The following is a 16927-nucleotide window of genomic DNA, read 5'->3' as shown; positions in this document are numbered from 1 at the left end:
AGAGACCAGATGGGGGGAGAAGCCCTCGCAACGACCCTTATGCACCCCCATAACATGAGCAAAGTCGAAGACCCGGTTATTAAGAGACCAGATGGGGGGAGAGGCCCTCGCAACGGTTCTTATGCGCTCCCACAGCCATGTTAGGAACAGGAGGAGAACCTCATCCTAACATGAGCAAAGTCGAAGACCCAGTTATTGAGAGATCGGATGGGGGGAGAGGCCCTCGCAACGGTCCTTATGCGCCCCCACAGCCATATTAGGAATAGGAGGAGAACCTCGTCCTAACATGAGCAAAGTCAAAGATCCGATTATTAAGAGATCGGATGAGAGGAGAGGCCCTCACAACGGTCCTTATGCACCCCCACAGCCATATTAGGAACAGGAGGAGAACCTCATCGTAACATGAGCAAAGTCGAAGACCTGGTTATTAAAAGATCGGATGGGGAGAGAGGCCCTCGCAACGACCCTTATGTGCCCCCCACAGCCTTGTTAGGAACAGGAGGAAAATCTCATCCTAACATGAGCTGAAATTGACTGTGTCGGAAACAGGAGGAGAATCTCATCCTAACACAAACGAAGACCTGATCGTTTAAGATCGGATGAGAGAAAAAACCTCCTCAACGGCTCCTCTACACTCCTACAACCCCGTTAGGAGCAGAGAAAAAAATCCTCGCCCAAACATAAAAAAAAAAGAGAGAGAAAAAGAGAAAGCGACGAGCTACGCCAGAGATAAGAAAAAAATGAACTACATCTAAGACACAAGGGACTTCATCTCAACGAGGAAAAAAACTCTTATCAAAAATCTTCAGTCTCTAATGGGGAACCCAACACTAGCAGGAGAAAATAGACTTCCTCAAAATAACGAGAAGTTCGGACCCCAAGCTCGAATATCAGGAGAAAGCGTCAAATTCGAATGACCTCAAAAAGACCTTCGATCATGAACAAAAAGAACGAATCAATGCGGTGATGTCAGGAACCTTCAAACAACGTCGACATCGAATAGGACAAAAGACAAGAGAAGCTCAGTAAACGACAACTCAGAGCAAGAATAGACAATGTAATGAGAAAATTCTTTTTCATTTCATTAGTAAGAGAGCATTACAAAAGCCTTTGAAGGCCAAAAAAAATAACAACAAGAAAAGAAAAGAATACATAGAACAAAAGGTAAAAGAAGCTCTAAGAAAGCTCAGCTTCTTCTGACTTCGAACTCTCGGTTCCAGCCATTATCAGGGATTGCTTTAAGTTCTCAACTTCTTCTTTCAGTTCCTTCTTTCTTAACAGTATCTCCCGATACATTTGGTGAAACCGCCGGCTTTTGCCCTCCGATTTTTGAAGCCTCTTCCTCAGAACTTCGGACTCCGCTTCTGCATCCTTGACCGCCTACTGCTCATAGGCCAGCTGAATTTTCAGCCGCTGTAGTTCGGCCTTCTCCTTCCCAAGGGCTACGGACAGTTCTTCCATGGTCTCCCTCAAGGATCGGAGCTCGTCGGAGCCTTGAACCGAAACGACCCGGGCTCTTTCGGACAACTGCTTCTGAAGGCGAGCAACCTCGTCGGTTGCCATCTTGAGCCTCCTTCTGTAGTTGTCTATTTACCCGCAACAGCCGACTCGGTGAGTGTTGTAATTCGTCTCGATGTCCTGTAGCTGCTTCTGGAGGTCGGAGAATTTTTTCGACCAGTCCCAACCATAGTCAGCCTGAGTTGGAAGCCAGGACGAGCTCCCTTCCAATTGGCCGATCTTCTCCCATGCGGCCGCCAACTCGACCTCGAGGGAGCTGATCTTGGAGGCCTGAGTCCAAGATCGATCACTGGCGCATTTCTAGAGTTCCTCAAGCTCCTTCTCGAAGTTGGCCTTCTTCCGGCTGTAGTCCATGAAGTCCTTTTTGTGGAGGTTCTGAAGGCGAGTAATCTCCACGGTGGCTTCCGAATGGCTCTTTCTCAGCCTGTGAAGTTCGTCATCCATCTTCTTTGATTTCTTCGTTAGGTAACGAACTTTTCTTCTTAGATCCCGGATTATAGACTTCAAAGGAATCCCCTGCGGTAGGAGAAGAGCTTCGGCAGGGCACTGTTGTCGGGAAACAAAAGTGTCACAATGCAAATCATTGTAAGAAAAAAAAAAGGAGGAAAAAGTAGAAGGAGAAAAAGGAGCTCCCTGTAAAGAGGAATCTGATTTCATTGATTGAATAATTCTTAAGTACAAGAGAAAGAGAAAAAAAGTTGTAACAAAGGAAAAATACAAAATTAGAGGTCTCGGACCTCTGGAGCAGAAGTGGAGGAGCTCGACGCCCCTGGAAGGTCGGTCACAGCAGCTGCGGCAGTTGAAGAGGTTCCGACTGGATGGAGACCGGCAGCAGCTTCGAAAGGTCTGGCTTCATCGTCGAATGCTTCATCCAGGAAGCTGAGGTCGAGTTCGAAAAACTTTTCGACCACCTCCTGGCAAAGCTCGAAGACTTTGATAAAGGCGGTCTGGCCAAACTTGATATTCAGATCCCTTATCTCGGAGGAGGTCTTGAACTCCTCCACTGCTTGGGCCCTTGCCTCCGAGACTAGGGTCGGGATCTGCTCCTTCAGCTTGGAGACCTCGGCCTCTACCTTCCTTCTTTCCTCCTCCAAAGCAGCCTTCAGATCTGTCGAAGTTTGTTCCTCCTTCTGGAGCGCCTCTTGGAGATTCGTGACTTCGACGACCTTCTCCTTAAGATGAGCAGCCTCAGCCTGGCGACCTTCCTCTGCCTGGGCTGCTTCTTTGTATTTTTCATCGCCTCGATGTTGGCGATGAGCTGGTGTCCAATCTACAAGAGCGGCCAGGAAGTCAATATGAAAGCTAAGAAATGAACTAAATGAAGAAGCGAAAAGAAGAAAAAAGTAAATCGACCTACCTCAAGAAAGGATCCCAGAGAGTCCCAAACCCGTTGTTCAGGATCGGCATAGACGATCCTATGGACGATCTCAGGCAAAACGTACCCATCGACCAACCTTTTTATTAAATCCCTATTGTTGAAGGGATTCTCCCCCAGATCCTCTTCGGAGCCGTTGGACCCTTCGATGGCAGCCCTGCTACTGCTGATCTTGCGGGCCACCGTCTTCTTCCTTCTCTTCCTTTCGACCCCTGACGCCTCCTCGGGACGAGACTCTGGAGCGGGAACCTCGGTCAGAGGGCTTCTTGAAGAAGCTCGAGGGACTGCGGGCTCGACGTCGGAGGGGGCATCAACGACAATGGCCGCCTGGGCAAGCACGACTAAGCTTGTCTCCTCTACCCTCGCCTTCTTCGCCGACCCAGAAGTTGCGGCGTCTTTTCTCTTGTAGGCCTTGAGACCCTTGGCTAGTATCTGAACTGCATTTGCGTCCATATCTGCAATGAAAAAAGATCGACACAGCTTAGAAATAGAATAAGTGAAAGAGGAAGCAGCGAATGACTTGAGAAAGAAAAAATATCGACAGGGTTGAGACGGCTCAGGCCGACATTGAATAAAAGTTACTCCTTCAGAAGGTCGGAGAGCAGAGAAGCTAGATAAGTCTTAAGTTTATTGGAGGCTTCAAGGTCATCCTTTCCCAGGCTAGAAGCCCAACGGACGGAGTCCCTCAGGGAGCCCCAGGGGGCAACCCCAGCATCAAGGTCAGGCATCGGACGTAGAAGTACCTCTCCTTCCAGTTGTGGATAGAAGAGGGGACACCTTTCAGTAACCCCTTTTTATCGAACTGGGAGGAGAAGTACCACCAGTCCTTTGCCGAAGGGTGACGCTTAAAGGTATAAAAGTTTCTAAACAAGGGAAGAGTTGGCCGAACTTCAGCTAAATGACAGAGAGAAAGAAATCCTATCAGAAATCTAAAGGAGTTCGGCACTACAGAAACTAGAGAAATATTTAAAAAGCGAAAAAGAACAACAACAAAAGATGGGAGTGAAAGTCGAAGCCCGACGCGGAAGGCTTCCTGGTATATAAACAAAAGCGGCCAGGGGGAGGGGCGCTAGCCCGGTCAATTGGCCCGGGAAGCTCAAGCTCATACTCCAGAGGAATCCCGTACTGAATCCTAATCAGCGAGAGTTCGTCCGAGATTAAAGAGCTGAGAATGGTGTTTGGTACAAAGATCGGACGAGATCCGATCCTAAGTATGGGTTCATCTACAGTATTAGGATTTTGGGGGCCTGGAGCTGACGAATTTTTAGAACTGCTAGAGAAGAAAGTGTTGGAGGACATTTTGAATCAAATAAAAATCTCAAAAAAATTGAAAAAAATAGGGAACAAGGCACTCGCGGAGAAACCGAACGGACGGAATGCAGAGGAGAAAAAATGGAAGAACAGCAAGAAAAAGAAAGATTCCATAACTAACCTAGGCTGGTCCGAAAGGTGCAGGAGGGCAGCGAAGGCGATGGAGGTCGACCTGAAGGGCGCCTAAGATCGAGAGGGACGCTGGAGGAGGATGAAGCTCTCAGAAAAGAAGAGGAGATCGAAGAAAAATCTCAAGCAAGGTGAAACCCCTGAAGGAGGGGGATGGGTTTAAATAGACCTCAGGGTCTGATGCAATAATGATTGCAGATCATCTTTGGCTGACCTACAACCGCCGCGTGTCCCACTCATCGTGGCAGACGGCTGACGACTGATAGAATCATTATTGTGCCGTACTTGGAGCGACGCTCTAGTGGAAATTTCAAAAAAAAAATTTTGGATCACCTCGATTTGAAAAGACTTCAGCACTGACACGCCAAACGCCAAAATATCTGAAAACAATCGAGTACGGAAATCAAGGGGGACAACTTCGACTGTGAAAATTTCTCTGTACTTCATTCAAAACTCGAACTCGGAAGTAGGAAGACTAGTGTTGGGTATAAAATAACCCCAGCTGAAGTTCGTAAGAGGCCAACCCTCCCAGGACTCTTCCGGCTTCCGACTTTGTATGGCGTCTTTCTGAACTCCCCTGACCGTCCAAGCTTCCACAGTACCATCCGGACTCCTCCAGCAGTCGACCTTCCACAGTGTCCTCCAGATTCCTCCAACAGACGAACTCCTATCTTACCCTCCGAACTTCTCCAATAATGAGCTCCTTCAGTCGTCTATCGGACTGCTCCAAATGCTCTTTGGGCTTTACTATCAGCCAATTTTCTATAGTGATCGACTACTCTCCGAATCTCTTCCAGTCTTCCTCCTGTCACGATCGACTTTACTCCGAGCTTCTTCTGGACTTCATCAATGTCCGGACTTCTCCAGCAGCAGGACTTCTACAGTAACCAGACTCCATCCAAGTTTCTACAGTGGTCGACCGCCTTCCAAATTTCATCCGAGCTTCTACAGTAAGCGAATTCCGTCCGAACTTCTATTGCAAGCGGACTTCAGCCGAGCTTCTACAATAAGCGATCTCCATCCGGGCTTCCACGGCAACCGATCTCCATCCGAGCTTCTACGGTAAACGGCTTCCTTCCAAACTTCTGCAAGAATCAGACTCCGTCCGAACTTCTACAGCGGATGGATTCCAGACGAACTTCTACAACGGACGGGCTCCAGCAGTCAGATTTCTACAGTGACCGACTGTCTTCGATGTCTTCTATACCTCTCCAGCCATCAACCTTCAACAGTGCCAACCGGACTTCAACAGTGCCAACCAGACCTCTCCAACGAATAAATTCCCTCCGGACCCCTCCAGCGGTCGACCTTCCACAGTGTCCTCCAGACTCCTCCAGCAGACGAACTTCCACAACGTCTTCCAGACTCTTTTATCGATCGACCTTCTATAGCACCTTCCAAATTTCGCTATCGATCGACCCTCCGTCAGATTCCTCATGCAACCAGACCTCTCCAGCGAACAGTCTTCAGACAAGCTTCTACATCAGACAAATTCCAGACGGACTTCTCTAGCAATCAGACTCCAGCCGGATTTCTCCAACAGAAAATTTTCATCTGATTCTACAGCAGATGACTTTCGTCTACAGCATCAATGCCTAAGGCACCCAACAACAGTTAACCCGTCAGTAACCTCGAAAACATCCAAGCTTCTCTTAGATTGCTGAGACAGAGAGCTATTCTGCTCCACCAGACGTCCTAACCGAACTTCAGCCGTCCAGCCCGAACTCTCCGGTAAGTCGCGACAACGGACACCACTCCACTCTCTGTAACAAACTCCACGTGGCCCCATCACTCTCCGACAAATTGCGACAACGGACACCACTACTCTCCGTAACAAACTCCACGTGGCCCTGAATGGCCCACTACCAAGCAGTTACGGACGTCGCTGTCAATCGGTTACGCTCTCCGTCTATAAAAGAGACCCCCCAGATACATTCTCCTCTAAACTCTAAGCATTATCTCTAAACTCTGCTAAAATTCCATTCGAGTGCTCCATTTCTGTTGAAGTAGAGTACTGACTTGAGCATCGGAGGGTCTTGCCGGAGCACCTCCAACTCCGGTTTAGACTTTTCTTGCAGGTCCCGACGACGGTCGTGATCCCCTCGACTCCAGCTTCTCCGGCATCAGCGAAATTCTGCACCAACAGGAGATATGGGTCATAGAGATGATCCCAAAATCTATGATAAGATGATGTCAGATATTGACTCCAAAAAATGGTTGAATACTATAAAGTCAGAAATTGACTTAATACATTCGAACTAAGTATGAACCTTAGTGGATCCATCCGAAGGTATAGTATCCATTGGGTATAAATAGATCTACAAAAAAAAAAAATAGATGCAGATGGTAAGATAGAGACCTATAAAGCTAGATCCATGGCGAAAGATTATAGTCAGTGCAAAGGCATTGACTATCAGGATACTTTTTCGTCTATGTATATGCTTAAATCCATCCACACACTGCTTGGCATTGCAGCCTTTTATGATTATGAGATATGACAGATGGGCGTGAAAATTACATTCCTTAATGAATATCTTGAGAAAAATATCTATATAGAGCAGCCTATAGATTTCACTTCCAATGATGGAGATCACAAAGTCTACAAACTACAAAGATCCATATCTAGATTAAAGCAAGCTTCTCAGAGTTGGAACATTCGTTTCAATGATACGATCAAATCATTTGATTTCATCAATAATGAGAAGGAATCTTATGTATATAAAAAGATCAATAGGAAAGTTATCAAATTTTTCATACTGTATGTAGATGACATCCTCCTTATTGAAAATGGCATTCCTATACTGATCTCGATTTTCAAAAGATGATTGTCCAAGAAATTCTCCATGAAAGATTTGGGAGAGGCATCCTATATTCTAGAAAAAAAGATCTATAGAAATAGATCTAAAAGGATGCTTGACCTTTCATAGAAAAGATACATAGAAAAAGTGATAAAGAGGTTTAACATAGAGAAATCTAAAAGGAGACTACTACCCTTTAGACATAGTATCACTCTCTTCAAGAAGATGCATCCAATCATATCTGAGGAGATTGAGCGCATGAGCAGGATTCCTTATATTTTAACTATAGGAAGCCTTATGTATGCCATATTATGTACTCGATCTGATATTATCCTTATTGTGAGTGGCACAAACAGATATCAATCAAATCTAGATAAAGAACACTAGATAGCTATGAAGAACATCCTTAAATACTTAAGAAGAACTAAAGATTTGTTCTTAATCTTTGAAGGAGGATCGGAGTTGTGGGTTGAAGGATACACTGATTCAGAGTTTATGTCTAATCCTAATGATAAAAGATCTACATCAGGGAGTTTGTTCGCATGCAATGGTGGTGCCACTAGCTGGAAGAGTTTCAAACAACCTATCATTACGAATTCAACGATGGAAGCTGAGTATATCGTAGCCTCAGATGCTGCAAAAGAAGCTTTTTGGTACAAAAAAAATTCATCACAGAACTTGATGTAATGACATTAGATACCATCGTACTGTACTACAACAACAACGACGTTATAGTACTTGTTAAGAAGCCCAGATCTCATCAAAGATCTAAGCATATTGAGTGACGGTTTCATATTATACGCGACTACCTCGAGAAGAAATACATCGAGGTGTAAAGAGTAGACTCTACAGACAACGTGACAGATCTACTGACAAAGCAATTAAGCTAGTAGAAAACTGAAGTCTACCTTAAGAAGATGAGACTTAGATTAGTGGCCAAATAGTTTTAGGTCAAATTGAAGATTGTTAGATATATGTCATAGAAGCCAATATGTCAGATATATTGTAATTATTCTAGAGCATATATTTATACTTAAATTATTAATTTATCAATAAAATAGATATTTTTCATGTTCAGTATGAAAAACTCTAAAAGAGGACTACTGCCCCTTAGACATGGTATCACTCTCTCCAAGAAGATGTGTCCAGTTACAACTGAGGAGATTGAGTGCATGAGCCGGATCTCTTATGCTTTAGCTATAAGGAGCTTTATGTATGCTATGTTATGTTCTCGATCTAATATTACACTTGCTGTAAGCATCACGAGCAGATATCAATCGAATCCAAATGAAGAACACTAGATAGCTATGAAGAATATTCTTATGTACTTAAGAAAAACTAAGGATTTATTGTTGATCTTTGGGAGAGAATTAGAGTTGCGTGTTAAAGGATACACTGATTCAAACTTTGTGTCTGATCTTGATGATAAAAGGTCTACATTAGAATCTGTGTTCATATGCAATGATGGTGCTACTAATTGAAAGAGTTCCAAGCAATCTGTCATTGTGGATTCAACAATGGAAGCTGAGTATATCACTATCTCAGATGCTGCAAAGGAAGCCTTTTGGTATAAAAAATTCATTATGAAACTTGATGTAATGACATCAGATGCCATGGTACTATACTGTGACAATAACGGTGCCATAGCACTTGTTAAGGAGCCTAGGTCTCATCAAAGGTCCAAACATATCAAGTGGTGATTTTACATTACATATGACTACTTCGAAAAGAAATACGTCGAGGTGCAAAGAGTAGACTCCACAGACAATATGATAGACCCATTGATAAAGTAGTTAAACCAGCAGAAGACTAAAATCCACCATGAGAAAATGAGACTTAGGTTAGTGGTCAATTGACTTTAGGTCAAATAGGAGATTGTTAGATGTATGTCTTAGAAACTAATATGGCAGACACATTATAATTATTCTATGATATATATTTATGCTTAAATTATTGATTTATCAATAAAATTGATATTTTCTATCCATTCTTGTATAATGTGTTTGAGAATCATCCAAAAAATTGATATGTATAATTAATTCTTAAACTATTCTCGATTGATGGATCATAACGGGAATGATAACTGATCTGATTAGATCGATGCACGAATCATTTTCTTCGAAACAAATAAATCTCTAGTCTACAATGTGAGGACACTGGACGAGAGTACGGATGGTTATTAGAGCGAGAGTGCAGGTGGTTGTTAGAGAATGTCAGTACTAAGCATGACCATACAAAAGATCACATGAATGTCTACTTACTCATCAGTGATCTTTTCGATGCTGTAGTCGTGTGAATAGTTCTTTGACCTACGGTGCCTTGATTGCTCACAATGGGGTTATTGTAGTTTGACTACACATAAACATGGTCTCCTAACTATTTAGGTACTTGTAGTGTATGTTGGCTATAGTAGATTCATTGTAGGAGTAGGGTGCATACCTAGATGGGATCTATCGATCTTAGTAGATAAGTAATTCCATGAGATTTGAGAAGCTAAGTCCTTAAATCTGTGGCTACAACAAGGTGATTGATGGAAAGGAGTTTCCATGAGTTTCGCTATTTGGACTCGAGCTAATTGAATTTTTCATAAGACAGATGTTGGAGTTTGACGAGTTTTCATAACCTCCATCTTGTTGGAACTCACGATAAAAAAACTGAATCATATGGTAACTACACCTAAAGGTTCTATTTATTCTATTCTGCTAGGAAGCCATCACATACTGCTAGGCATCACTAGTAGATTGTGAGAGCTCACTAGGATCATTTTGGATCGATAATCCTTATTGTGTATGAGTTGAAATTATTCCAATCCATTGAAAGGTGCTTCGATGATACTATGATGGAGATCATGATATGTCTTACTACCAGAAAAAATAGAACTTATAAGGTCACACACAAAAAAAGTTTGATTAGATCGAATAGTTAGATTATGATCGAATGATTAATATGATTGATGATTTGGATCAATTTGCAAAAGTTACAAGTAGAGGATCTGCTAATAATTAGCTAGGAGGACTTAATTGTAATCATTGCAATACAATTTGATAAGATCAAATTGAGATTCAATTCCTAATTGAATTAAATCTAATTTAATTTGACTAGACTTGATCTAATTAAGTTTAATTGGGTATTTGAATTTTAGATTTGAATCCTAATTAGAGTAGGATTGAATCTGGAATGATTGGGTTCAAATCGGATATGAATTAGATTCAAATTGAATCTGGATTGAACCCAAATTGCATTAAATACTAGAGTCCCAATTTACTGGGACTCTCTCTCTTCCCTCATGCCTAAAGTGGGTGCCAATATCAAATTGGCATTGCATACGAGAAAGAGGGAGAGGGTCGCACATCCATGTGTTGGAGCCCCTCTTGAGAGTCTCTGTCCATCAACTCTTATTCTCATTTATTAATTTAAATTTGAATTTGATTTAAATTTAAATTTAAACTCTAGATGGATAGGATAAGGAGATTCGGGCATTGGAATTAAATAAGAGAGTATTTTAGGGTGCCATATAGAGGTAATACTAGAATTCTACGAGAATTTTCATCGGAGAAATTTGTGAGTGGCGCCCCTCCTTTTTGTGCCCTAATTTCCAAACACCCACCCTGATGCGCTAAGAGAGATAGAAAAATTAGAGAGACAGAGAAAAAGGAGAGGAAGAGAAGTTCTCTTGCTACATCTTGTTCCTCCAATCCTGTGCGAAAGGAGTTCACGCGTAGATCATTAGATCATCTTCTACGAGAGTCAAAGAAGGAGATCCAACAAGTAGTGAGATTTGTAAAAGAGCTAGCACCTTGATGTTCTCAGACGCTTCTGATCTGCATCAGTCCTATGTGGAAATCTATAGAGGCCAAACGTGTGTGCGACTTCATCGAAACTTGAAGACATCTTTAGATCTAGATCTTGAAGAAGAAATTTAGCATTACAGGTAGGTGATCTGATCACTAGAATTTATTTTATTTTGAAATCAGATGCATGCTCATCTTATCTTCATCATATAAACTAGATTTATAAGTATTAGATTAAATCTATACATGCATAGATTAAAATAATTTTAATCTAATTTTTTACTATGTATTTCAAAAAAAATTTAAAAAATCTACATGCATGACACCTCGAAATCCAACAATCTTTACTTCGGATTGGCCTGATTTTTACTTCGGATTGGCCTGATCTTTACTTCGGATCAACCTTGTCCTTGACTTTGGATCGGCCTTGCCCTTGACTTCGGATCGATCTTGATCTTGACTTCGGATCAACTTTGTCCTTAACTTCCAATTGGCTTTGATCTTGACTTTCGATCGACCTTGACCTTGACTTTAGATCGATCTTGACCTTGACTTCGGATTAGTCTTATCCTTGACTTCTAATCGGCCTTGATCTTGACTTCGGATCAACCTATGAGAGTTTCTCTTAAAGCTTACTTTTCCTTCTACTTTGGATTGCCTACCCCCCATTTTTAGGCCTAACAAAGATAGGCTCGGTGGGGATGGGCCTCCTACACTAGTTTTGTTCATCGCATGGTGTGAACCACCGCAGTCAATGCCCGTACTTAAGTGGCAAGAGCATTGAACTGGTCCTAACTCTCTTTGAGAACTAGCAGAGGGGGTTGTGGGGGATGCCCCCGATAGCTAGTACGGAGAATGGTTTTCGACTAGAGTTTCTGCCGATCAGCATGCCGTGAAGTTAGAACATCTCAAGAACGCTCTTCATGGCAGCATGGTAATGGGTCGCGTGCTCTTTCTCCAAAGTGGGTAAGTGGCCATCCTTCCTCTAGCGCTAATCTATTGCATCTGAAATCCATCTTGGACCGAATTGGCCGACACTGGGTGATGACCGCGGATTGACGGTGACAAGACCTATAAGATAAGTCTCCGATTGGAGTAGGCTCTAGAGAAGACCCTCCGACGCTCAAATCAGATTTCCGCAACAGGAGGAAAGAGTGAGCACTTTTTTTAGAGAGAGAAAGCATACCTCTGGATCCCTGAATTATCTCTTTTTATGGGTGAGGTTGGTGCCGTAGGAAGGAAAGAGGCCGTCTGAGACCTTTTGTCCCCAATTATATCCTTGGAAATCCTGTTGGATCTTCTAACTTTCTTGGATTTGATGGATGTTGTCACACCACATGGTAAGTGGCCAACCATACTTATTACTAACATAGAATTACAACTAGAGGCCTGTGGTCAACGTGACCTTATCCCACTTATGACCATCCATACATCTTAATGAGATGACGTGACCGGGCCATAGAAGGATCCTACAATTGTCATGACAAGCCGCTATCGTTAATGACTCGATTTGATGATCGTACGGAGGCTTTCGATGGGCACCATCGAATGCTATGATCGAACCAAGAAGCCAGAGGAAATGGACCTTGAAGCCCGATTATACACCATCGAGCAACAAAGCTAGCACAAATGCCCATGTTGAGATGATGTCGAGGCCAACGGCCAAAATAAAAGGTTGGTAGTATGGATAGGGTTCGACAGCCCGAGGACGGTAATGCTGGCGAAGGGTTGAAAGATCCATGAGTAAATTAGTAGCCAGTGCAAAGGCCGGAGTCAACAAGAAGCTCGCGGGCCGAGGTGGATAATCAGCTCATCCGAAGTCCATTGGTATCTTCAGATCAGGTACTAGAGTTATATCCATAACAATAAGGTTGGCCAGATTCCATATTTTTGATGCTGGGTTGGACTTCTAGACTGGATCCATGTACCTGTTTCCTCATTTCATTACTTCAATGACAAATGAGATGTACTCCCAAATGCAACAGATACAGCATGATAATGGTTCAAAAACAGGCTCAAAACAACTGGAGTAATTTATATCTTATACACGTATACTGCATTTTTAGACCTTGTGGATGTTGATAACATCTTAGGCCAGAGGGAAGGACTGTTGCCATGGTTCAAAGGAGGACAATTGAGGTGCTGCAAGGAATGGTGAAGATGCTGCTAGCCGATCAGTGGTGGCTGAAGGTCCAGGCATCACAATGAAGGCCCCAGGGAGGGTTCAGGGCTGCCCATGGTGGGGTGAACCTGACAACAGAGCAAGATTGCACAGGCAAGAAGTGATTCAGGAAAGGAAGAGCAATGCAACAGGAGAGTCATACAAAGGGAAAGGAAAAAATGCAGGGTACTCTATTGTCGAAAGAAAAGATTGTTTGCATGGATCTAAAAAGCCAATTCATATGGAAGAAAAACTCAGGAGTATTTGAGGCAAATCATTAAGAAGCAAGAGTGACAGTGGAAGCTAGATACCAAAGGCATAATACCCTAGGTGGAAATTTGAGCTACTGAGGGACTTCCATTAACAATGATTGCGTGCGTTTGATGTCGATGTAAGAAGAAAGACATGAGAAAGTAAAAGTTTGATGAAAAACATTGATTAAACACTAATTTAATCAACTTGGAAACATTAAAACGAGCAAACATCTAGTTAGGAGCCCCAGGTGTCAATACCAATGGGATAGATGCTATGATGGCAACAGAGAAACCTTGAATCATCAATCGAAGACCAGAATCAAACCGTTAAGTACTATAGAAAGGTATGATAGGAATGCCAACCATAGTCCTATTGAATGAGAGAGGTGCTGTCATCCAAGAAAGGCTTTGACAAATACAAATATACTAGGGGGAAATGAGCACAAAGTACGAGGGGGAAAAATAGAAAGGTTTTTGTCGGGGAACTTAAACAATTGTTACCTAACCTATGGGGAACATGGTTGTTTGCTACTTCAATAAGTAGCTACTAAAATTTGGTTCTCTTGTTTTAACCCACACGAATAGTTGGATGTATGTGAACAGTGACAGAACCATCAATTCAAAAACTGCCGAATGGAACTGTATGACCAACTGGCATCTTACCAGCACCAAAATTGTATGATGCGAGTTTACAGTAACAAAGTGATAATTCCTTTTAATAATAAAAAAAAAAAGTGATAATTCAAGAATTCCATCTAAATCAGGTGGACATTATAAATATGAGGTTATCAACAAGAATAACAACATAAAGCATGAGATAATCAACACAGAACTAGCCTTACGCCACCTTTGTGATTGTTAGAAAACTACAGCTGATATAACCAAATAACTCAAAACATAGACAGAAAACATAAATGATAAACCTGATCCCATTACTTTGAGTCAGCTTCATGCGGTACATCAGGACGCTTTCAAAATACTAAATTTCCATTATGAGCCAGAAAGCAACCTTAGGATCTGATAGAACCTGATAATAATGACATTACCTGGATCTGATAGAATCATGATAACGGCTCAAAAACAGGCTCAAAACAACAGATACAGCACGATAGAAGAACATAGTTTTGAATATCTCCATGCCTCTGTAGTGACAAACAACTTTACACCCTATTTATTACCATGAGTTCACAAATCATCCACAAGATGTCCAATCTCAATGAAGCATTTTAAAGTTACCAACCTGTGGTGTACAAAAAAATGATAGGCCAGAAAAAAATTTGCAAAATAGATAACTAGAAGTCCATGGATAAAACATTTATTACCAATTGCCAATAAGAAACTCCAATGACATCATTCACAACCTTCTACATCAGTCCTGCATCACAATCATGAAAGCATGAATAACAAATAAACTTGCTATTCAAGTCGAAAACATGTAATACAATCAACGGTAGAACAACGTTTTGCACATTCGTCTCAGCTTTATGACCTCAATAACACAGTTTAACTGAATCCATGTCCTCGATTTTCCTTTCACTTGTTAATTACATAATTACATATCATTTTCTCCCTTTGTAGAGATGATGGAAGGTCTGAAAGGAAATGAAGAAAAGGAAGCAAGTGGAAGACACATGATAGCTTTCAATGCCCTGATGTTTTTCTAAAGTTTTGCGGAGTTACAGAGTTTACGGTACAAATAACAGTCTAAGCATAGGCTTTTCATTTTGGGCTGTCAAGAAGTGAGGAGCCCTCCATGCGCGTTTAACTCTGCTTGCTGAATTCCTCTCGAGTGTTGAAGTAGAAATGGCAGACAAACCCATGATTCAACTATATGCCACTACTGACGTCCTTTTTATCGGCATGCCTTTCAAAATGTTTTCTTTTCTTTCTCCTTTTTTTTTTTTTTTTGCCAATTGTAAATACCACTACTAAGTTTTAGGAATCAAATCACCCACCACCGTTCTAAAAATCGATTACATCAAGCATGTGCAAGTAAAGCTATTAGAATCGCATCAAAACCAACCCTCAATCAAAGTCACTAACGATTTTATCCAGTACAAGATACCAAACAGGAACAAAGAAAACTAAAACAAAATGAATCAAGAAAGCAATCGAGAACGATTAAAACGAAAAGGAAACATGTAAAGATCAGCAAGCTAAGGCTAGCCCTAGACATAATCTACTGAACTTTCATTAAGAAAAGAAGAACTTACCATTCGAGATTCATGGCGGAAGAGCTGGAAATAAGATCGACCTTTCAAACCCTAGAAAACCTCTTTTGAGGACCAAGGAGATAGGCATTGAATGAAAGCCAGAGGCTGAGCTCTCCTTCCACCTCTTGGGAGTACAATGGATGGAGGAAAGTGGGAATAGGGGGTGGGAGATATTTGAAAACGGAAGAGGAGACGCGGCTTCGGTGGGTCGCCTCGAGGCTTCGTCCTTGGACACGATAGTTCGGTTAGCACACCTTTTCCACTGGTTCCGGATGATCGCCGGATAATAGGATCTTTTTCAGTAGTTTGATCTTAATGCTAGTAAAAATTATATTTTTTATAATAATTTTATGTTATCGCTAGAAAAAATAAGATATATTTTAATAAAAAAATAAGATTTTTTATCAATTGTTTCACTTAATCACGGGTAAAAATAAGATTTTTTTCAATAATATGGTATTACAGTCGATAAAAATAAGATATTTCTCAGCAATTTAATTTGATCATCGGAAAAATAAGATTTTTTCTAGCAATTACCATCAGGAAAAAAAAAAAGATTTTGCCCAATTGATTCGAAAAACCATCGCCTAAAATCTATTTTATCGGTGTTTTTTTTATATCCATCGGTAAAAAAGTACTACGAAATATCTTTTTTCTTGTAGTATTTATAATAGCATGATAAGATGCCTTACATATCTTTAGAGAGAGTTCTCAATAAGTATATGATGGTTGCTGCGGATCCAAGTTTACGATCTTGGGTCGTGAGCATGATAACTAATATGATATCAAAGCATAAGTAAACGAATTATGACATATAGAATCAAATATCGGATGAGTGTAAGTGGATAGACACTACGAACATTGGGATATAGATCTATGATGATTGCAATATAAGTTATCCTCATGATTTTTTACTAAATTTTGTAATTATGAATGAAAGGTTTGCATAAGAATAATGATTCATAGGGTTTGATATATGATACAGCATTATAATAGATCATAATATGATTGGTTAGATTTTAATCTACAGAAAATTTATTATATATTATGATTATTAATTGTTTAAGTGAATTGCAAGTTCAAATTTGATATGGGAGTAATACTATGATATTGCTCTTAGTTTTGAAGTTGATTATTTAGTGGCAAGATAAAATCTCACTCATAAAATATTGTTCAAGGTTGGACTAAGAAAATCTTTTATGATATATGATTGAATTATTTTTTGAACTTGATATATTGATCATATATAAACTAGCATTTATGAGGAATGTATAGTTGAAAATATTGCAAATAACTTTATTTCTGATGGAATAAATTAATTTTATTTTGAGATCCTAGCGTATTCATCTCAATGGAATCTTTAACAATTTTAATGTC

At 41.1% G+C, this 16927-nt stretch overlaps 1 protein-coding gene and 1 long non-coding RNA gene across 2 annotated transcripts; both read right to left on the bottom strand.

Annotated features, from left to right (window-relative positions):
- Nucleotides 1-1098: 1098 nt before the first annotated feature.
- On the bottom strand, nucleotides 1099-6780 carry LOC140858872 (uncharacterized). Its single transcript, XM_073260151.1, has 2 exons — nucleotides 2876-6780; nucleotides 1099-2788 (listed from the first exon to the last, which is right to left on the bottom strand). Exons 1-2 carry the CDS (start codon nucleotides 3344-3346, stop codon nucleotides 2621-2623), a joined length of 639 nt encoding a protein of 212 aa, XP_073116252.1. The 5' UTR covers nucleotides 3347-6780; the 3' UTR covers nucleotides 1099-2620.
- A 7455-nt stretch (nucleotides 6781-14235) lies between these two features.
- LOC105032298 (uncharacterized) lies at nucleotides 14236-15834 on the bottom strand. The gene is made up of 2 exons (XR_829782.4): nucleotides 15551-15834; nucleotides 14236-14712 (listed from the first exon to the last, which is right to left on the bottom strand). It is a non-coding gene; the product is annotated as an uncharacterized lncRNA (long non-coding RNA).
- Nucleotides 15835-16927: the final 1093 nt, after the last annotated feature.

Source organism: Elaeis guineensis, chromosome 6 (genome assembly GCF_000442705.2).
Source record: "Elaeis guineensis isolate ETL-2024a chromosome 6, EG11, whole genome shotgun sequence".
Taxonomy (NCBI): Eukaryota; Viridiplantae; Streptophyta; class Magnoliopsida; order Arecales; family Arecaceae; genus Elaeis; species Elaeis guineensis.
This window is presented reverse-complemented; position numbering and strand designations above follow the sequence as displayed.